General features: G+C 32.9%; 1 protein-coding gene across 9 annotated transcripts in view; it reads left to right on the top strand.

The window, feature by feature from the left end:
• The window catches only part of LOC148615530 (inositol 1,4,5-trisphosphate-gated calcium channel ITPR2-like), an 83,973-nt gene extending 63,175 nt beyond the window's left edge, over positions 1-20,798 (top strand). For 4 of the 9 annotated variants that reach the window (XM_088581825.1, XM_088581824.1, XM_088581827.1 and 1 more), the window contains 28 exons: positions 588-717; positions 1,086-1,224; positions 1,617-1,775; positions 2,655-2,811; positions 3,097-3,194; positions 3,692-3,727; positions 4,365-4,464; positions 4,883-4,933; positions 5,193-5,405; positions 6,349-6,408; positions 7,273-7,416; positions 8,044-8,193; positions 8,380-8,481; positions 8,695-8,778; positions 9,174-9,341; positions 9,615-9,714; positions 10,989-11,107; positions 11,351-11,520; positions 11,768-11,932; positions 12,390-12,551; positions 13,035-13,146; positions 13,561-13,684; positions 14,936-15,111; positions 15,280-15,438; positions 16,864-16,941; positions 17,164-17,283; positions 18,422-18,559; positions 19,211-20,798. In XM_088581825.1, the coding sequence (XP_088437951.1) occupies positions 588-717; positions 1,086-1,224; positions 1,617-1,775; positions 2,655-2,811; positions 3,097-3,194; positions 3,692-3,727; positions 4,365-4,464; positions 4,883-4,933; positions 5,193-5,405; positions 6,349-6,408; positions 7,273-7,416; positions 8,044-8,193; positions 8,380-8,481; positions 8,695-8,778; positions 9,174-9,341; positions 9,615-9,714; positions 10,989-11,107; positions 11,351-11,520; positions 11,768-11,932; positions 12,390-12,551; positions 13,035-13,146; positions 13,561-13,684; positions 14,936-15,111; positions 15,280-15,438; positions 16,864-16,941; positions 17,164-17,283; positions 18,422-18,559; positions 19,211-19,774 (3,978 nt within the window). In that variant the 3' untranslated portion in view covers positions 19,775-20,798. The remainder of the gene's footprint in view (positions 1-587; positions 718-1,085; positions 1,225-1,616; positions 1,776-2,654; positions 2,812-3,096; positions 3,195-3,691; positions 3,728-4,364; positions 4,465-4,882; positions 4,934-5,192; positions 5,406-6,348; positions 6,409-7,272; positions 7,417-8,043; positions 8,194-8,379; positions 8,482-8,694; positions 8,779-9,173; positions 9,342-9,614; positions 9,715-10,988; positions 11,108-11,350; positions 11,521-11,767; positions 11,933-12,389; positions 12,552-13,034; positions 13,147-13,560; positions 13,685-14,935; positions 15,112-15,279; positions 15,439-16,863; positions 16,942-17,163; positions 17,284-18,421; positions 18,560-19,210) is intronic. The other 5 variants (XM_088581829.1, XM_088581826.1, XM_088581831.1 and 2 more) reach the window with 3 other exon arrangements.
• Positions 20,799-23,714: the final 2,916 nt, after the last annotated feature.

The following is a 23,714-nucleotide window of genomic DNA, read 5'->3' as shown; positions in this document are numbered from 1 at the left end:
TAAATAGTATGCCGTAATTTTTATTCTATTTCTTGTAATCCTAACTTTAGATCCTAAAATAATATGAGAAAACAATTTTGACCATTTTTTGGAAAGGTGATATATGATGTCTGTCCTATTGTCCATTCATCTGCCTCTAGTTCTAATATCCTTTTAAATAGCTGAGTGAAATTTGATGAATCATTCACATGTTCTTTATAACAAGATGCCATTGTGCATATCCTATTTTGGTTTTTTTTCATCTGAAAATTTTTTTAGGATTTCCAGATGCAAATTATAGCCTTTGTCATTGGTCAACCAAAAGGGGACCATCTTTTTTTTCCGCATCTTTTCTGAAACCACTGTTGGGAATTTGATGTAGCTTTCACATATTCTTTATTATATGAATGCCTTAAATGACTTATGGAGTTTCTTATATGGTTTCTGTGGATAGGAATGGCGATATCACTAAGTGAACTTTTGTTTGATTTAATTTAGTAATAACGACACACAGTTGATATGCTTATGAAATTCTTAATGAATCACGCATCATGCATTTTTTTATTCAAATATTGGAAAAAGTTTTGTATTTTTTTTTTCAATTTCAGGGAAATATGGAGTATTACTGCAATGAACTAGAACTGAATGCCAAATTTCATACATTTGCCAAACATAACAGCATTATTCATCGAGGACACAATACCGTCCAGGGACAAACAAAATTCAAGTCTAAAAGAGGTAAATATTAGGTTTTATCCGTTTAAATGGACCCAATCGATCAATGGCTATAGAAAATAGCTCATTTGCACACATTGTTGCATCTCTGTTAGTACTGAACGTATCATTAAGTCAATTTTATGATTTCATGCTTGCCTCAATAATGTGGGTAAATTAGTATTTCTTAGATGTCGAATGAGATCTTGTTCTAGAAAAGTAAGCAGACACGTGGTTGAACTTTATCGATAGATGAACGGAAGGGTTTGAATGAGTAATCAAGGGAACCAAGATTGTAGCGGGTACGGTTATATAGGATACGGTTCAATCAGTTGACAACATAAACTATCATTTATATTATTATATTTATATGAAAATCAATATCTTTGTAGAATACACAGAGATTGGGTCAAATGAAGAACTACCTCTTGGAGATGAATATCAAAGTTTAGTCAAATGTTTCTGTGATTTACACGACAAAAACATATCAAAACGGTATCAGCTGGCGAGCAAACTGTTACAACAATTAGAGTAAGTCATCAACTTTTATAAATAATAAAACCAGCTTGATAGTACGGTATCTCAACAAATTGAGTTGGTCAGAAACGGAACAAGATTACAAACATTTTTTTTCCATACTTAAGAGTAATTAATATATTAATTGATAAAATACTTGTTACTGAAACCTTTGGTATAAAAAAAATACATTCAGTTTCATGCGTGTGCTTGTGTAAATATATGGCTATCTAAAAACAGTCGTAAACAGAAAATTCTTGCAAATGTATAGAGTCGTATCTGATTTTTAGCCCCTTTTTAATTGAAAATATCTTTTAAATGTATAATTTATCCTTAAAAATATTTTTTGAGAAACATCATAAATAAAGTGTTTTGAATAAAGGACATGTCTTGTCCGTTGTTAACAGGATATCATCAAGACAAATACGGTCGTCAACTGCTGCTACTGTCAGCCAGGAGGATTTGGATATCAAATGTCTTCAGATCTTGAGAACATTTATACACAATGAAGAAAGAAAATTACGAGAAGACTGGGATGCATATGCATCAGATGCAGGGGTTAAAAAGTGAGAACACTTTTTTTTAAATTTCACTTTTTCGAGTATCATTTAACTTTTCTACTGTTTCTGTGCATGATTATATATTTTGGAAGGTTTCCTTCTAGAGTCTGTTTTTGTTAGCTGAAATCCGTTTAATTTCTCCTGGCTCTGTACGTTGTTAGCTGATATCAGTATATTTCTCCTGGTTCTGTACGTTGTTGGCTGATATCAGTATGTTTCTCCTTGGTCTGTACGTTGTTAGCTGATATCCGTATACTTTTCCTGGCTCTGTACGTTATTAGCTGATATTCGTATATTTCTCCTGGCTGTGTACTTTGTGTTAGCTAATATCTGTTTATTTCTCCTGGCTCTGTAGGTTGATAGCTGATATCAGTATATTTCTCCTTGGTCTGTACGTTGTTAGCTGATATCCGTATACTTTTCCTGGATCTGTACGTTATTAGCTGATATCCGTATATTTCTCCTGGCTGTGTACGTTGTGTTAGCTAATATCTGTTTATTTCTCCTGGCTCTGTAGGTTGTTAGCTGATATCAGTATTTTTCTCCGGGCTCTGTATGTTGTTAGCTTATATATGTTATTGTGTCAGGAGATTAGGGTATCCCATCTTTTGTGTTTGGTTACCTTATCGGTATCTTAAAATTATTCAATGAGAAATATAGATATATGTGTACACCATCAAATTTCATTTATACAGGTTAAGTGTCTTCTTTGGGAACAAATCACCATGGTTTCATTTTATTTAGGTGAATATTTTAACATTTTATGTACCCAAAATCATTTTTTTTTCAAAAGGTTCATGTTATCAAATGGAAAAGTGATTGGTTTCTAGTTTTGTAAGCATTGCTCACAGCTTTGCTTTTCTAGTCATTTTGTTTTGTTTTCAGACAGCTTATGAATATAAGGGAAGTTCAAACAGCCATAAATTCTCATGACTTTGTTGGGAAAGTTCTACCTCACATAGCCAGACGAAGTGATGCCATTGTTAGAGAGGTCCTTGCCTTCTTAAGTCTCATGTTATTCAATGCAAATAGACAAGTTCAGGTAGGTTGAAACATGTTTCTATTTTGTATTATTTAGTTATCCCAATCAATAGTCTTGGTTATACCAGTCTGCGAAAGCTCCGTCATAATTTATATCGTATGAGTAATGCGACATGGCTTGTAACCAAAGCTTTAAATAATTTTTGCTTATGGGTCTACATATGAAAACAAACACGAGTTAGGTGACCACAAATGTACCTATTGTTATGTTTAATCAGTTCATTTTTTAATGCATAATCAATTTTGTACGAAGTTTCCTGTTTAAAGAACGTTTCTTGTGTTGAAGAAATCATTGTTGGATTATTTCCTGTCAACAAGAGAGGAAGTTTTCTTCATGGCAGTGAGAGACAGAATGCAAATTTCAACAAACTCAATAAAAGAAAAGTAAGGAAAATATGTCACTTATCACTTGGTCAACTTTTGTTAGTAATACATTCAAGGGACAGTTTGACTCAATTAAAAGATTGAAAAATGTCATAGGTACAAACAGAACCCGTATAGTACGATTAATGATCGAGCTGGTCATTCACAGGGATACGGTTTTATGACATTCATATGAAAAGCTCTTTCTGAATTTTGCTTAGCAATATCATCAAGTTAGAGTTTTTACGCCTCCTTGAATGTATGGAATTATTTGTGTATGGTGTTATATATATTTCACATAGATTGATATTTTGACCGAAAGACGTTGTATGAATGCATATTTACAAGTTTATTTACAAATTTTAATATTTACGTATGTATCTGCATCGTATATAAGAATATTTGTCAGATTTTATACTTGCTCAGTTAATCAATAACAATGTTACATAAACGTTTATTTAATCACATATATACAAGACACTACTAAACTGCTTAACATATGCTTGGTGAACAAACAGGATACTTGCACGGCGGAAACATCAAGAAAAGAAAGGGTAAAAGCATGCATTGTATCCATGGCTCATCAACAATAGCTTCTTGAATTAAATACAACATGTAGTCTTAGTGATAGAGTTGTGTTCAGTTTTTACCTTCAAACAGACTAATATCGAACAACTTTGTTTTGTTTTGGTTCATTATTTTTGTTCATTATTTACAATCTATGGCGGTTTTAAATCAAATGTAAGATTGCTACAAATTGTAATCATTATTCGAGATACCGAAGTGTTTACATTATTTTATTTTGTTAGCGAAAGCTTTTTGTTATTAATCCTATTTAATCGTTGTTTAGTAATTGCAAATAACAATTATTTCCGACATTTAGTTTAAGTAACATATTTTAGACTGTTGCAAAATTGATCTATTTATAACACAGTAAAATAATAGAATAATCAAAACATCATTTAAAGAAATATAACGTGTGTGAATATTTTATGTCTTGATGGAACTGAAAATCAATTTTATTTCCATTCTCATTTGCAAACACTGAAATTTAGATCGGTTTATAATCAGATAAATAATTTACTAGAAATACTAGACTTATTTAAACTTGCCTTCATTTTATGTAGTTTAATGTTTATTTCAATGACGATAATTTTTATCAATTAAACATTCCTTATATTACACTTTTAGACGTTCATTACTTGCCCAGCATCAGGCTAGATTAAAGGACATTATGTCTAACCTTACAAGTATACAGAGTAGTTTATCTGCTGGCAAAAGAGCTTTGCAGGTTTGTATTTCACGATGAACAACTTTCTTTTATTCTGTATTGTTGATCGATAAACCAACATTTCACAGAATACATACGTCAAGTATTTGTCAACCGGAGGTATCTTCCAATATAAAATCAAACTGAAAACATATACATAAACTTCCCTTTATTTCGTTTTAAAAAAAAGTCCGTTTAGAATAGATGCATTATTGACATACTCTGTATTAAAAAGATATATAACGTTTGATTAATAGCGATGGAAATGGTTTTATTGAAAACATGAGTCTGGTATGTTCATTTGCTCATCTTTAGAGATTTTAAATATTTTCTGTCAGGAATTTATTCAATCTATGTGCTTTGTCAGAGCATACAGTTTCCGACAGTTCGTTCATCAACTACACGAGTCAAGTTTCAAATAAATGCACTTTAATTACAGATGATACAGACATATGAGTTGAGACTCAAAAGAGATAAAATGCAAGGCTGGGTAAGTAGTATAATGATATTACGTTTAAACAATTTTTTTATCTTGAGTAATAAAAAACCTATAGATTTATAGTTACTCAGTGATGTACGTGAAGTTTATTTTGGAATAAACGACTTTGAATCTGAAAAAAAATAACACAATGATTCAACGAATTTCGGATTCCTTTTAAAACGAGAACTAATGAAATTCAATGATGAAAAAATTAAGTCTCTGTAGTAGTAAGGGTTTTTCAGTACGAAATTTGTTGCAATTGTTACAGAGTGCACTTAGTAGGGCTAAAGAACCTTTACCAGTACAAAAACGGAAGAAATCGAAAAAGAAAAAGAAAATCACAGAAAATAGAAAACCACCACCAAATGCAATTCATTCCAATGGAATATCACGTGACAACAGTAATGAGGCATTGTTGAAAACTCCAGATACTCCATCAGAATATTCTAAAGACGTTGAGCTAGTGGATGTCTCAGTAGAAGTGAGTTAACATATTATATTATAAACCATTAGTAAGAAATGAATTCCAGTTTTTTTTTAATTCTATACGTCCATCCATCATTTCAGTAGTGTACATAGGAAGACTTTGTCTGACACTTATGTTGTTACCGACATTTATGTCATTAGGATGTGTAGGAAGGATGTGTCATACTTTGACACCTTATAAACCAAATAGTTGGTTGGTTTTATTGGTATTTTGGACGGATCGATCAAAAATGATTAAAATTGTTGTTCAGCTGCAATTTGGATTTTGTATTTTAATCTATTTTGGGTTTCTAGTTAAATTTTATGAACTTAGCCGTTGGCCCAGATATTTTGTATTTATTAACATCTTGAAGAACTGAATGAATCCAAAAGAAACTTGATGGCATTGTGCATCAAATGAATATCATTGATTTTCTTGAGACTACATGCACTTTGCTATTGACATTGATTAGTTTAGTTTATTTAATAATTAATTAATTAATAATTAGTTTAGAGTACCAATTTAGTATCGGCTACGTTTAATTTATTTTATGAACTTTCAAAAGTAAACATATAACCGTGTCATTGTGCACCTACCATGTTGATTTGTAGGGTTTCTATTAAGCACTCGAGTTGTGAATCCTTAAAGGAATGATTATTAGGTGAAGATTTTTCTACATTCTTGCTTGGGCTTGGTCATGACTTCTAAGAGACTCCTATTCTGTATCTTTGGGAATATTTACATATCATATTTATTTCATGTGCCTGCAGCCCTTTTCACAGAAAAAAATCGTTATAAATAATTTGTAGTAACATTTGACGTTATAACAAATTTTGTCTTGCGTATGTCCAAAAAAAATATAACTAAAACAGGTCATAAATCTTACCTTAATTCTTAAATGTTTTTTGTAAATTATTTTATTTATTTTGGAATTCAGTTGTGTTTATAACCCTTTAAGGATGACGACCAACTGTCTTTATTGGAAATGGATATAATATCTAAATACGATGAAGATGTGGTAAAGAGTTATTCTTACTCTTGCTTTATTGCTTAATTACAAAATGTTTTGCTAGTTAGATAGTTAGATAGGAACGGGACATGTATCATTTACTAAATGTAATTTACTATATATTTGTGTGTGTGTGTGTGTGTGTGTGTGTGTGTGTGTGTGTGTGTGTGTGTGTATATTTTAGCATCTTAATTTGTGTTTTCTGTGGAATGATATATTGCATGGGTCAGCTTTTTAAATATGATTTCTCTCTCCTTTTGTTTCTGCGGTTGTGGTTCCGTGGTTTGTTTGATTATTCATGCGAATGAAAGAATGTTAAATTTTCGAAAAAAAGAAAAAGAAAAACACCGCCATACTAAATATAAAAGCGATGTCGATGAAGGTCATGGTTTGACCGATATCAATTTTCTATAGTAAGAAGCGAATAAACAACAAACAGAAATTAATACAATAGATTAAACAGGAGCATACTAAAGGCGTTTTAGCGATATACCAATAACATTTAGAGCGTAGACATGATATTCTTATAAGGTTAATACCCTCTGTTTTAGACATTTGATTGCCCATTGTGTTTCCCAAGAATGGTAAATGTTACAGACATTACATGTGATCTTTGCGGTTATTGCTACGTCTGACAACATTTTGGAGTCATTTGATACTGTCACACACAGCAGAAATAATAGCAGTGATCGAAACAAGAATTTTACTTTTGTGGTTTTTTTTTCAGAATTAACATTAATACTTATTTTTGTGTGACTGTCTTTTCCCCTTACCTAATGCAATATTCTCATCATAAACATTAAAAGTTATATGACAGAATAAAACTAAGAATTGAAATTTACAGTAGATTAGACATGCAACTTTCTATTACAGCAAGAGGATGGAACAGCAGAGGATCTTATTAACTCTATGGACGATGGTGTTGGTGACATGTTAGAGTATAAGGATGATGGTTATATAGAATTGGTTCTAAAGCTATTAGCAAGAGTTTGTGATGGTCAAAATACAGATTTACAGGTAGAATTACTGTCCAAGGTCCACCAAGTTATTTGTTTGCCCTAAAGCCCTTAAACTTCCTCAAGGCATATTTTTGGTTATTTGTCGTTGCCTTTATCTGATTTTGTCGAATTCGGATGTTTGTTTACTATTCCAAAGATGTCTGCTGCGCTTGCAGCATCATACTTGGTTAGAAACGAATGATTTCGCACTAATGTCAATGTTGGTTATTTATTTGTCTTCATGTCGTTATTTAAACTTTGGTTTATTTTGTTGGAGGGTCATCGTTCTGTTACCTTTGGTTTTATTACTTTTATTGTCGGGGCCTTTCAGAGCTTACTTGAAATTATGTTTACTTTTATTGAAGACCTGTTGGTGATCTCTGTGAGTACCTACTATTTTTACAAGGTTTATACGATGGTGCATTTGTTATGTTTCACCATATCTGTTCTTTTTTCTATCATATACTCAAATACTGTTGTTGGCACAAATATGAAAATTACAGGAAACTGTTTCCTGTGCAAAGCTTTCTATATGCAATAAATATCTTACTTAATCAAAATAGAGTTCCTATATTAACATGCATTATTTTCTGCATATGTGGTTATTTGCGCCCCGGATTTTATCAGATGAAACTTTTGTTTATAGACATACATGCGAGAACAGCCAGACAATGTCAAATCGTTTAACATTGTTGGAGAAACAGCCCAGTTCTTGAATGTGGTGTATTCAACTATAAACAGTAAAACAATAGCACTGATTATCCAGTTGTTCTCAACATTGAATGAATTTTGTGCGGTAAGTGTTGTTCAATGTTTATGTTTTTGTGTACATTTTGAATAAATGGAGTATCAGATAGCGATATTGTGAAGCAGAATTATATAATCTTGATATGACGTAACCATGGAATTAAAATAATTTGCAATTGTTTCTTTAAATGTTTTATTAAGGTCTTTAGTTTTTTATCTGTTTGATTTATTTAAGGGAAATCAAGAGAATCGTGTAGTTGTTTATGATCGAAAAGTTGTGGACTACATAAATTTTATCTTAAGAGCTGGTGACATTGCTGACTGTCCACCAGAAAAGGTATGTGTACTTATATGTTACTGTTATCAACTCATGTGTCTTTTGAATACAATGGTAAATTTGAAAGCATTTAGAAGGGTGCTAGATGGAACGTTACTTAATATTTACATATTAATTCTGAATGGAAAATGCATCGTATATTTGGCATGAATTCATTCGTATTACCTCACTTATATTGTTTTTTTAATAGTTCTTTTTTTACGGATTTTCTAGGTTCTTGAACTACGAGAGTCAATATCGTCATTGATCATATCTCTCATTGAAGAAAATGGACCTGGAAATTCTCAAGTAGCAAGAGTACGTATAATGTTTTCTTTTATTATATAAATCTTTGAAGCATGAAGACATCTTAAATATAAACGTGTAATACATTATCCATTTGTGATCAAGACCTTATAGTGTTAAGCAATGTCCATGTTACATGTGCTACATTTTTCAACTCCACTTTAATGACATGAGTTAACAGATGGTCGTCTGACATTAGATATCAACTGATTGTTTCCATGACCACCATTTCTAAACATTTGGTTCTGTTTTTTCCAGTTTTTTAGATTAGTTTTCTGTTGGACTAGATTTCATCTTTTTACGATTTTTTTTCTTTGCTCGATTACATGAACTATGTCACTCCTTTCTCAATCCAATTAGTTATGCAAGTAAGCGTTCGAACATCTAACAGTGTTTTTTTTCTGTAGGAAGTGAAGGACACCATAGACAAAGAAGCTATCTACAGATGTATGACGACATGTTATACACTTCATCAGACAGATAAACCCAAGTTAGACGACAAAAACTCAGAGGGAATCTTACAACCAGCCAGATCTCTCGCAACTTTGGGCGGAAGTCTTCTCCAGGGAGTCATGGTGCTTTTTTCTTGAAATTGACGTTATGCGTAAAACTGGTGACCAAATTCTAGCATTGAAACATTGATAATTTGTATTTCTATGTAAAACTTAAAAATGTTCTTATGTCCGATTTTGGCATTTCAACAGTACAGATATATCACAGTGTTAAAATTTGGTTTCACTTACGAAATTTCAAATTATAAACTAGGTTTTATGTTGATTTTTAACATCTTTTGTTGGAAAGATATGATTTAATAGATAATCATGAAATGACAATCTCTTTTATTACAGAAGGGAAAGAACGCTATGAAGGATACGTTGATGGATGTTGGTTTTTCTTACTACCTTATTCTGGCTAGGATGATAGATATTGATTCTCGCCTAACTCTTGGTAAGCCTTTACTACCTTATTCTGGCTAGGATGGTAGACATCAATCCACGCCAGACTCTTTGTAAGTCTTTTATTACCTTATTCTGCTGAGATGGTTGATATTTATCCAAGCCTAACTCTTTGTAAGTCTCTACCTTTGTCTGGCCAGGATTGTAAATATTGATCCACACCTGACTCTTGGTAAGTCTCTTATTACCTTATTCTGTCTAGAATGGTAGATATTGATCGACGCCTGACACTTGGTAAGTCTCTTGCTACAGTAGTCAGGCGAGGATGGTAGATGTCGATTAACGCCTTACCGTTGGTAAGTCTACCTTCCTTATTCTGGCTAGGATTGTAGATATTGATCGACGCCTGACTCTTGTTAGGTCTCTTACTACCTTATTATGGCTAGGATGTTAGATATTGAACTAGGCTTTACTCTTTGTAAGTCTTTTACTACCTTATTCTGGCCAGAATGATAAATATTTTTCTACTTATACCACGGTTAGTCTAAATTAACAAATTAATGGCATTGTAAATTATGTTTAATCAGCATGGGGGTAAAATGAAGAGAAAGAGTAATCAAAGGAAACAAGATTCTAGCGGAAATGAAAAAAAAATGTAATCCAGGGACAAAGACCAGACATGGAAAACAGACAAACACAACAAAGAACATAAAAGAACTAAAATCATACATACAAAGTAACAAAAGTAAATGAGCAACTCGTACCCCACTAAAAACTATGAGCAGTGACCGGGTGCACCGGCGGGGTAAGTGTGCTCTGGTTTTCTACCAACACCTTCCGAGTTGCTCATAAAAAGGAAAATCCTAGGTATACGAAAGAGGATAGGAAAACTATGACACGTTGAAAAAATCAGTTTTCATGGTGCAGATGGATACACCGTAACTATCCACGAGTTCATGATGACGACCATAAAAATTCTGTAGTGATGACTTCAATCTTGTAGCAACGTAACCCTGTTCCAGAACCCTACTTGTTAGAAGTCTGAAGGGATGTTGACACAGATTGACGATTCTGAATGAAAAGTCATCACGTTTGTCGTGAAGTTTGGTCAGTAGTTTTCCTTTACCTTCGATCTCTAAGTGTAAGTCAAGATATGAGGCTGACTTCACATTGTCTGTAGTATCCTTTATCTCTAGTTCTTTGGGGTAGATGCGATGTATCAAATACCCGAAACAAATGTTATCGTAAGTTAAGAATACATCTAATGTTCATATGTGGCATAAAACTTATCAACTGTAAATGACAAATATATTTCACCTCTTTCAGGATTAAAAATTACTTCAGACCAGCAAAAAGCATTTGATTATTATAGAAAGAATTCATTGTCAATAGAAATTGTGAAAGATGACGTATTACAGAAAGTCAACTTTAGGGTGAAAAATAAAGTAAGTTCAAATTTGTAAAGAAAATAGCTTCTATAGACAGCAGTTTGGTATATCTAATTGGAAAACAGACAAAGATCTTACTATCCCATATACATTTTATCCCATCAAGTTTCGCTTTGTGTTTAAAATACGGATCGAAATAATAGTTCATAAAATAATGATATGAGAATATCTCTTTATACAATGTACTTTCTTATCATTCAAATTTTATATTTGATACATGTGTATACAATATAATTGTAGAACTACCTTCGGGACCAGGTTAAGGAGAAGATCAAATGGACCGTTGACAGATCGTCTCCAAGTAATAAGATTAGAGATCTAGTCTGTTGGACAAAAGATATTATGCAAGACATCAGTTACCAGAGGAAAATCCTACATAATCCTATTGCTATGATGTTTACGAAAGGATGGTAGTATTATTCAACATAACTATTGTTTCTTCCTTTTTATATAAAATATATCAACGAGGTGTACCGACATTTAAATAGTTCAACAAATTGTACCATACTTGTAAGAAGAATGGTTATCGTCTGTCCATCGGCTGAGTTAATTCTGCCGTATGAAATGTTAGTTCGTGTGTGTACCGTTTTTCATCGTTGTCCCCCGGCCTAGGAAATTTATTTTGTGTGTTTTTTACACCTTTGGTTTATTTTTCAGGTTATTATGGAACTATGGTGCTATAATTTTAAGTATGGCAATTAATCTTCTGATGCTAATTACATGGAATGCCAAGGCTTCATTAGAGGATTATCAAAAGGCGAAGGCACCTCCAGCAGGCAGTAATACTACAGATGGTCCTATTCCATGGGAGCTTATTTCAGAGTAAGTTATATATAATATAATATAATATATAATATTGCTCTCAAATTTGTTACCATATGATGTTGCGTTGTGTAGCCTTCATTATTCCCTTTTTGGTTTATTTTTTATATTGTAAAAAAATAATTTGCAAAACTATTCAGTCTGATATAACTGAGGTTACTGACGGTTTCTTTATGATACCTTATTCTTATTTTTTTTTTGGACTGGGGTGGTTAAAAGTAATCAAGGGAACCAAGGTTATAGCGGTAATCAAAAGAATGTAATCCTCGGACAAAGACTAGACATGGAAAACAGACATACACAACAAAGAACATAAAGTATCTAAAATTATACATACAAAGTAACAAAAGCAAATGAGCAAATAAGAATTTAATTAGTTATATTTTACTCATTATCTTTAGCTTTGAAGATTTGAATTTGTATGCACACAAAGTTTACCAACCGATTTTCATTTCAGTCCGAGGCCAAATATAAAACACATGACTGATAATGATTTCACATTGACGATGTACATACTGGGAGGTGTACACAATCTGCTGTCTTTGCTGGTGCTTGTTAGTTACTTCTTATCCAACCATCCTAGACTACCAACCGGAGAAGAAATCAAAACTTCTTTAAGGTATTTAAAGTTTACTTTCACGTTGGTTTGGGCTGTTTGTTTCTCTGTGCATTTCTTTATGTTATATGCGACTAGTTCTTCATTTGTTGACTTATTCATGTTCCCGGCTGAGTATTTGTCCACGAGGTTCTACAACTTTTCACACCTTTTCTTAAGACGTAAAACATTCTTGGAGTATCAACAATTTAAAGTAGTATTCTAAAGATAAAACAATATTGTTACTGTTTGTTTTAATTCCTCAAGATGGGAATCGTATCGTATATTATTTGTATAACTGCTTTAAAAATTGTTTATTTTTAATTTTTCATTTTCAAGTAACAAATAAAAGAGATATTACGTTTTCATTATAATGCCTGAAGATGTTGTTTAATAAAAGACTGTCTGGATTGATTTCAATCCGACGATCCATAACAATTTATTACTTAACCAACAAAAATTTAGTTAGTGTGTTTTATATCGTGTATAATCTATGTGTTGTTACAGATCATTGTGTGGGAAAAAGTCAAACAATAAAGATGACGTACAAGAAAAGAAGAAGGATGAAGGCTCTCGTCTTGATGCCAAGTTCTTCAGTTTTCTAACGTTTTACTATGTCGTAAGTGAATTGTGTTCGTATGATTAATCCATTGTGTATATTTTTACTTCAGTAGATAACCAAACAAACACAGAATTGTTACTCATATGATGTATGTTATGAATGCTTCTCTCGATAAGAAAATATATATGACAAGATGAATTTATTCATAAAAATAAGTGTGGTGACATTTTTTTATATAAATAAGCTTTCTGTAGATGTTATTACTAATCTGTTTAATTTCATGAGAAATAGTTTTGATTTGTAAAACATGATTTTGGTATGAAAACCAAAGACAAAAAAGTCGGATTTTATCAGTTAAACAAATTTAATTTTTTTTCTTTTTTTTTTATATGAGTTCGGTATGAAAACCAAAAACCCCAAACAAATCTTATCCTACCTGTTTTACAAATTTAAATTTTATTCCATTTTTAGATGTTTTTATCTATGTCAATTCTTGGGACATATTTCCATGGATACTTTTTCGCCTTCCATCTGTTAAATATAGTTAATAACAATCAACTTCTGAGTGGAGTAATCAAAGCTGTCACCCTTAATGGTAAGTCAAAATCAATCTGGTTCATGAAGATTGTAGAAATGTATTTTCACCTTTTAGCAGGATGTAAAGTTGTTAGGCCTCCATATATTTGTTACCTTTTCACTAGTATATGAATGTTCTTTATATATTTAAATCATGTGTGAAGATATGTTTGTATACGCGTACTATTATGTCTCATGTGTGCTGTAGATGGTAAAAAGGCGTTTTCTCTATTTGTTAGTATTAAGAAACTTTAAGACTTACTATCGTTAAACAATCCTAGTTTCGGGGACGTGATACGCATCTACCCGAAAGAAAAAATAAAAAAGAGATCGATGGTAGAGGGAAATTATTGACTACACTTTACGACAAACGTGATGACTTTTCATTCAGAACTTTCCTTTCATCTGTGGCAACATCCCTTTAGCACCTGCGTATGGAGTTTTCATATCACAACTCATACGTTATGCCAGAGCTTGCCGTAACCACACAGACTTTTTGTATCGCGCTAGACTTCTGACAAATAGGCTTCTTGAACAGGGTTATGTCGCTACAAGACTGAAGCCATTACTACAGAAGTTTTATGGTCGTCATAATGAACTCGTGGACCGTTACGGTGTATCCATTTGGACTATGAAAACTGATTTATTCATCGTGTCATAGTTTACCTTTCCTCTTTCGTATACCCTGGACTTGACTTTTTATGAGCAACTTGGATAGTGTTTCTTGAAAAGCAGAGTACGCTTACCCTACCGGTGTACCTGGTTCATGCTCCCAGTTTTATTGGAGTCCGAGTTGCTCATTTGCTTTTGTTACTTTGTATATATTATTTTAGTTACTTAATGTTCTTTATTGTGTATGTCTGTTTTCCATGCTTGTTCTTTGTCCCAGGAGTACATTCTTTTGATTTCCACTAGAACCTTGGTTCTCTTGATTACTCATTAATATTATCTAGCTTTTGCAATAAACTGAAATGCTTGTCTATAAATCTTATAGATTATAGAAATGCGATAATCAACTGCCGACCGAGAAAGGTTCTGTTTTTTTTTTAATTTTACATGTTTTTTTTCCGAAATGTATTACCTAATTGACTTCCTCTTTGAATGCTCATTGTTATTCTTTATTAAAAAAAAACTAATGTGAAGTCAAGGTAACACAGTCAAAAACCTCGATCGACTTAGACTAAATTGTTCATATTACAAAAACTGAATAAAAAGAAATGTATTTGTAATGCATATGTGTCTTTTTACAGTGATAATTTATATTTTACAGGTGTCTCTTTACTATGGGTTGCCATATTAGGACTCATTGTGATATACATTTATGCCTTAGTAGGATTTTCATTGCTACGTATGTTCTTCAATCCCGGTGAATATTTGTATTGTACCACACTGTGGCAGTGTACTGTAACTGTAATAAGATATGGACTTATAGGAGATATGTTTGAGGTAATTATTATGTGTGGTAAGATCTGGTGATACAATTTGGTTTAAAGAACTGAAAAAAATCATTATGCTCGGAATCAACTTGTGTCTTCTTAAATGAAGAATGTTTCACAACAAATATTAGTTATGTCTAATTTGATGTTTAATTTAAGAATTTTCTTCTTTTTTCAGAATCTAAAACAGACAGATAAGAATGGTTACGAAAAGTTTGACTCCTTCTGGCCATTAGTATTGTACCATGTTTCCTTCTTCATCTTTATAACAACCATTGGTCTCAATATTATATTTGGTATAATCGTTGACACGTTTTCAGAACTCAGGGACCTTAAGGTATTGGCATGCAAATACAATTTATCTTTTAAATAGCTACCACTGATAAAGTTTTATCCATTAAAGGGTACACAACATCTAAGGGAAAGAATTATGTGAAAATCTAATATCAACTCAAAGCATCTTTAAAATAATCAAAAGTTTTTTTGATCAAGCTACCATATGTTCATCTTAATTATTCCCATTAAACATACTGTTACAATTTCTTGAAATTTATGTTTTCTATATGTTAGGTACCCCCTTAAAAACATAAATTCCTTAACCAGAAATTTTGTTAAAGTATGAATCAAGGAACCAAGGTTATAGCGGTAATCAAAAGAATGTAATCCAGGGACAAAGACCAGACATGGAAAACAGACACACACAAGAAAGAACACAAAGTAACTAAAATCATACATACAAAGCAACAAATGTAAATGACCAATTCTGACTCCACCAAAAACTTGGAGCATGGACCAGGTGCACCGGTAGGGTAAGCGTCCTCTGCTTTTCAAGAAACACCCGCCGAGTTGCTCATAAAAAGTCAAGTCCGGGGTAGACAAACGAGGGAAGGAAAACTATGACCCGTTGAACAAATCAGTTTTCATGGTGCAGATAGATACACCATAACGATCCACGAGTTCATGATGATGACCATAAAACTTCTGTTGTGATGACTTCAATCTTGTAGCAACATAACCCTGTTCCAGAAGCCTATTTGTTAGAGTTATAGCGCGATACAAAAAGTCTGTGTAGTTTCGGCAGAAAAAATACTGATTGCTTTAAGCCACATATCTTGACTTAAATATCGATTGTAAATTATTGACCAATTTATACGACAAACGTAACGACATCATTCTGTATCGTCAACTTTCCTTTCATCTGTGGCAGCATCCCTTCAGCACCTACGTATAGTGTTTTCATATTACAACTCATACGTTATGTCAGAGCTTGCCGTAGCTCGCGGAATTTTTATACCGCGCAAGACTTCATAATTTAGCTTCAGGAACAGGGTTATATTGCTACAAGATTGAAGTCATCACTACAGAAAGTTTGTGGTTGTAATCATGCACTCGTGGATCGTTACGGGTTATCCATCTGCACCATGAAAACCGACTTTTCAACGTGTCATATTTTTTCTCTCCTTTTCTTTTATCCGGACTCTGTTCCAAGCAAGTCAGGAACATTGCGGTCATTTCCAACTTCCCTGTGTTACTCAGATATTTACATTTTGTTAAACGGGCCTTCCTTTTAAATATTCATTTTGACTATTAGCTTGATTTTATCATTTCGGTATTTTTCTTATTACCCTTCATTATTGTCAAAACAAATGTTTTGCTGACTAAAATGGATATATTGGGTTAATATATGTAATTTCAGTGGTTGATGAATTTATGTATTAATTATGAACCCACATACTCTAAAGCGTTTTCATTTTTTTGTCAGTGGCGAGCGGAATCGGATATGAAGGATACCTGTTTTATTTGTAGTAGAAACAGCTATGACTTTGAGCACCATGGCAAGGTATTACAATTTTCTTGTGATCTGAGTTCTATGTTTTACGATGATAGTTATAATCGCAGGACTTACCCAAGAAAAATGAGTACTCATTAAGCTTCTTGGGTTATAGTTATATATGAGTTGTTTATTTATTATTTTTATAATAACTAAATGAGAACTGGATAATTATTAAATCTTCTGAATGTATTATCGGACACCAATGTTATAGGTTTCTTTTCATTATAGGGGTTCGAACACCATGTTGCAAACGAACATAACATGTGGGCATATGTGTTCTTTATAATCCATTTAGACAGCGTGAAAACCAGTGATTACACGGCGTTAGAATTATTTGTAGCTAAATCGGTAGGTAAAACATGCTATATTCTCTACAAAATGTTTTGCTTACTACATATTTAACTTACTATCCTTAAGACCTACTTAATAATAATGCGTAAAGAACTGAAAATTTTAACAGAATTTTAAAACAAATATCCAAATCTCTGAATCAAGCGTCAAATGATGAAATGATACAAATTATTGTTCTTTATCTTATTAAAAAAATAGAAATCAACAAGTAAAATAAACTGTGAAGATGGATGAGGTATATCTGGCTTGTATATGTCCTCAGCTTTTCTCGAAACGCTTGTTGAGTTACTGTAAAATGACATATAAGAATTATTCAAACAAATATTGATATTAATTTCATATCAGAGAAGAATGAGCTGTTTACATTGGTTAAACATGTCATGCTGTAGTCGTTAACTTTAAAATGTAATGAAGGCATTGCCACACAGTAATACCAGCTTCACAATTTTTTTCATGAAATAAATACAATAGTTGCTTATGTAGATGGCGTTATCGATAATTGACTGTCCTATGGAAGAGTAAACAAGGATACCAAGATTCTAGCGGAAATCAAAAGAGTGTACTCCAGGGACAAAACTAGACATGGAAAACTGAGAAATACACCAAAGAACATAACCAAAATAATACGTACTAAGTAACAAAAGTAAATGAGTAACTCGGACTTCACCAAAAACTGGAAGCATGGACCAGGTGCACCGGTAGGGTAAGGGTCCTCTGCTTTTCTAGAAACACCCGCCGAATTGCTCATAAATGGTGGAAGTGATATCCACATTAATATTGGTAATGCTATCGCCTTCGGCGGGAAACAGAATTAGCGCTTTTACCAATATAACTGTTCTTTAAACAGTCGGTTCATCAAAATCAGCTATTGTATAAATGTAAGTTTAAGAAAGGGAAGAATGAATTGTTCATAACAAACATGTATATAAGGTTGTTTTTTTTCGACGAAAACATGAGTGTTCATTTATCTTACCTGTGAATGTTCATACAGAGAATTCTTTATCTAAATGACATATAGATTTGGAATTATTATTATTTTATTCAATCTTCATAAAAAGGTTGTGCAAGGGATTCTGTGATCTTCATTGCTCTTTTGCAGCGGACAGAGAATAGTAACTTTCAATTCACGTTTTAGGTTGGAACAGAGAATTATGAATTCTTTCCAATGAACAGAGCACTCTGTCTTTCATCTGTAGATATCGACTCAACGGAATCAAAAATAGACGATTTATTATCACGAGTCACTTCTATAGCCATGAAACAAAAGGAAGAGGTAATTCTAGACCATTCCTATGTGTTGGGCATTTCTCTTTCTTCTTCGTTTTATATATAAACTAGTCATAACGATCAAGGAGTTAACGTGTACATCGCATCTACTAAAGATACAAAATGATAAAAGGCACTTCAAATGTTTAAACATAAAAACAGTTTCCCCTGTCATTAATATTTTTTCATCTCTGAAATTAAAAATAGTATCGATTTAACCGAATTTCACATTTCAAGACAGGTAAAACCATATTCTACAAGAAAAATCAGTTGTCTGTCTTCAAAGTGTGATCTTACTTCATTTACTTACATTAGACAATGTAGCTATCCTAAACATTGATCTACCTCACTATTAGTTTAGAGACAGGACTCTATAATAGGAAAGTTAACATTGTTATCAATAGTAGAAAAATCAACTGTTTGCTGTATCAATTAGCATTTCACTAATTTTGGCTCAGAATTTCATTTATGAACGCATTTCAAATCAAATTTCAAATAGAAAAACTGCATTAATTGATTTTTTTTAAATAATTTTCTTCAAAAGTTCTATTCTGGACTACTTCAATTTTGTTTCAGTGTAAGTCTGAACTCAAATCTATCAGCAGTGCAGATATGTAAAACAAATTTATTTTTCTATATTTCAAATATCTTTTCGCAGGAAACGGAGAAAAAGAGAAAAATAGAGAAAATGAAACAAAAACGGTGGCAAGAAAAACATAGACAATTCATGTTTGGAACAACAGAAGATAATGAACGGGAGGGCATTGTTGATCCTGACAATGACACTTTCCTTGGACCCCCTTTAAAGCTTAATGACAGACCATTATCGAGACCACCCAGCATTGTAAGTCTTCAGTCACGTCGCAGAACTGACAGTGCTGGTGATACTCCATCCAGGAACGTCAGACGAGAATCAGAAGTAGGTTTGTCACACTTTCTTACATCAAAACTTTTGAAAGAGAAGAAACGAGCATCAATGAAAGGCGATGAAACGCCATCTGTATCTGATTCAGACGCTGGGAGTATTGAGGGTTCTTATGATGTATTAATGCGCGAACCGACATTACACGACTCACCGCCATCAGAGTTTGTAAGTCCACGTGATCGAGCTTTGTCTGTTCCGATGATAGTTACTCCATCAAGACTTTTAGCTGAGACTTCCAGAGATGATATTGAAGAAGAAGATGATGATGATCAAACTGAATATTCCACTAGGTTGTAACTAATTCAATCAACGCATTTTTTCTATAATGTATGAACTTAATTATGCTTTTATATATTTTATTTAAACAGATCCCTTTTGTATATGCTGAGGACCAAGTGTGCATTATAAATGTTAAATGTAACAATTAACCCTTACATAGGCAATTTTATAATAAACCTACTCCTTGTTATTTGCTTTAATAAAAATGACAGTATGATATATACTGTTCACTTTACAAGTAATTGATAGAATTTTTATGCTACTTTTTGTATGGTTATGCTGCATGAAAATTAAATCTGAAAATGTATATTATTAATTACTTATTTTAATTGTTATCTTTCTGTAAGTTAACAGAGAATGTATTGAAATTGCTTTTTCATTGTATAGAATAAGTTTTCTACGATGTGTTGATCGATTTAAGATCTTAATCATTTTATAATGAATGACCAAGTATAATTGCCAATTCTGGTTGATGTTCAAGCATTATGACAGAGACTAAATGGAAGTTTGAGGTAATATGACAATATTGATTTTAAAAAGCAAATTTCAAAAAGTTGATTTCAACCTTTTTGAATGACAAAGTTGATTTCAACCTTTATAAATGACAAATTTGATTTCAACCTTTATATATCAAAAAATTGATTTCAAACAGATAGTTACTGAATAGCTAATGCTTGGTGTCATCAGTCTGTACACTGTACTTGTTTTATCAATGTTACTAAGATATGTTTGAGCTTAACTTCGGGCGATGCAGTACCTTGCTGATTAATTGAGTCGATGAAATTCCTGTATATGGTTATTTTGTGGAATATTTGTCTTACTCTATAACTGTCTTCCCTTACCTTGTTTTGCTTCGTATATATATATATGTGTGTGTGTGCTTAACATATACAAACTACACATATCGGATGAGCTCTGAATGAGCTTCATGGTGTCTGATAATATTATCTGTACTTTTGACATTTTTTGCTTCTCAATTGAAATGTACATATATATCGTTATTTAATGTCAGAATCGAAATAAAGGTGAGAATAAACGTCAAGTACTGTTATAATGTATGTAGACCTCAAAACAGGAGGCAACGTATACATTTATACATTGCTGATTCATAATAATCAGATAGCATCAAAATAGAACCTGGAGACAGCTTGTCAAAGGCTTCGTTATAAGGATGTTCTTTCTTTATTTTTAGTAAAACAGTTGACATATCGACATACAAACAAGGCGTTCATATAACCATGACATTGTCAAGAACAGCTGTACTGTCGCCTTGTTCTACTAAACAGATGGAATAAACTATGTATTTGAACCTTGGTAAACAGAGAGCACTGTCCGACTACATCAGCATGGAAATCAACTCGCATTAAACGATTAGGTCACAAAATAGTAACAGTGGTAAAAACAGGGACGTGTTGTAGCGAACAAAATAAAGTACAATTACATATAACGATTGAAGATAAGAAAAACAAAGCAGCAACAAAAAAACGAAAACACGTGCAATATCAATTCCCACAAAACATCAGGTGCTCTGGAAGGGTAGGTGAGTTAGAGCCTGTAAGAATCAAGTGCAGTAAGTTGTCAATTCGGTTAGAATAGAAATCCAATATCTTGTCTCATCTGTCAGAACTTCATTAATGTCAAACATAACACTTTTGTAGTGATGATATCAACAAATTAAGGTTGAACATACCCATAAAATTGATAAAATACACCAAAAAAATCACGTTTGTCATAAAGTTTATTTTAAACATCTAGTATGACCTATGTACAGATACGAAGCCTTGTAGGTGTATCAGTTGTACTTTTAATTTCAAATTAATCAGGGTAGATCAAATTAATTAGGGTAGGTCAAATTAATTAGGGTAGGTCAAATTTAAGTAATTCTAAAGCTTACAGTTCTGAGAAAAAAACAAAATCTTTATAACAGAAGTGATATAGAAGGACTAGGTTAGGTTCTTCTTTTATAGTAGCCCTTGTAAAAATCTAGCTTCATACGAATAATTGATTATCACAATGTTTATTTATTTATTTTTGTTTTGTTTTATTGAGTAATGGACTGCCGCGACTCACCAAACACCAGTTAAGTAGTGGGGTGCAACGACTCACCAAACACCTATTAAGTAATGGGCTGCCGCGACTCACCAACACCAACTAAAAAATGGACCGCCGCGACTCACCAAACACCAATGATTTCTTTATTCGTTCTTTCATGCTTTTGATAGGCGGTCGTCATTATCATGCTTGGAAGTCGTATTAAGAAAGAAACTCCATAAATTGGAATTATAACTTTAAAGTCCTTATGGATGCCGTCGAGGACTGTGCAAGAAAATGGATAAAACGAGAACAAGAAGACATTGATTCTCTGTCAGAGTGGTTAAAGGCCGTGAGGTCTTTAATTTTGAAACGAATGAAAGTTTTAAGTAGGTCAATGAGTGCCAAGGCTACATCGGTTTTCAAAGACCATGACGTAGCAAAAACATTGTCTACTATACATGACAAATATGTTGTCGTACTAGCAGACAAAACCCAAAACAACATTGTTTTTGTCTGCAAAACGTTCTTAATCCAATGTTTATTATCAGAGGTAGACGTAGAAAATAGTAGCAGTGATAAGACCTATACTGCTACCACTCTCTCCAAAGAAGAGATTGTGGAAAACCATAAATCTGTGCTATTCTCTTTTGGTCTCTCTATCAAGGACAATGGTTGTGATTTACCGTCTATGTACTGGATTCCTAAACTCCACAAGAATCCATACAAACAAAGTTTCATAACTGGATATGCAAAATGTACCACCAAACCTCTTTCAAAACTCTTAACTTCTATACTCACAGATGTCAAAGAGGGTTTGCAGTCCTACCACAACACTTGTTACTCCCGTAGTAGTATTAATTCAATGTGGATCCTGAAAAATTCGAAAGACCTCTTGGAGACAATCAGTTCAAGACTATTATCTGAATATAATAGCATTAAAACCTATGATATTTCATAACTGTATACTTCTATTCCCAATACTCAGTTAAAATCCCGACTTAACAACATTATACATCGTTTCCAAAAAAGATGGTACACCTGGAATCAAATATATAGTTCTTGGTAGAGATTCCTCATACTTTGTAAGAAATAATTCCAAATCATCTTCTAAATATACAGAGGAACATGCTTACAAAATGCTGGAAATTTTAATCGACAACATATTTTGTCCAGTGTGGTGGACGTGTTTTTCAACAAACGGTCGGCATTCCAATGGGAACAAATTGTTGACCTATTCCTTCACTCTTATGAGGCTGACTTCATAGCTGATCTGATCCAGAAGAAAGAATATCGTTTGGCTAGATCCTTCAATCTCAGTTTCCGCTATATAGATGACGTATTATCTTTAAACAATCCTAATTTCGGGGATTTGATACATCGCATTAACCCTAAAGAACTTGAGATAAAGGATACTACAGACACTTTGAAGTCAGCCTCATATCATGACCTACACTTAGAAATCGATGGTAAAGAAAAACTATTTACCAAACTTTACGACAAACGTGATGACTTTTCAATCAGCATTGTCATCTTTCGTTTCATCTGTGGCAACATCCCTTCAGCACATGCGTATGGAGTGTTCATATCACAACTCATACGTTATGCCAGAGCTTGTCGAAACTACGCAGACTTTTTGTATCGCGCTAGAATTCTAACAATTAGGCTTCTGGAACAGGGTTATGTTGCTACAAGATTGAAGCCATCACTACAGAAGTTTTATGATTGTCATCATGAACTCGTGGATCGTTATGGTGTATCCATCAGCACCATGAAGACTGATTTATTCAACGGGTCATAGTTTTTCTTTCCTCGATTGTCTACCCCGGACTTGACTTTTTATGAGCAACTCGGCGGGTGTTTCTAGAAAAGCAGAGGACGCTTACCCTACCAGTGCACCTGGTCCATGCTCCAAGTTTTTAGTGGA

Source organism: Perna viridis, chromosome 5 (assembly GCF_037379345.1).
Source record: "Perna viridis isolate PV_CMFRI_1.1 ecotype Kerala chromosome 5, ASM3737934v1, whole genome shotgun sequence".
NCBI lineage: Eukaryota > Metazoa > Mollusca > Bivalvia > Mytilida > Mytilidae > Perna > Perna viridis.
The sequence above is the reverse complement of the archived record's forward strand: the minus strand, read 5'-3'. Positions and strand labels throughout refer to the sequence as shown.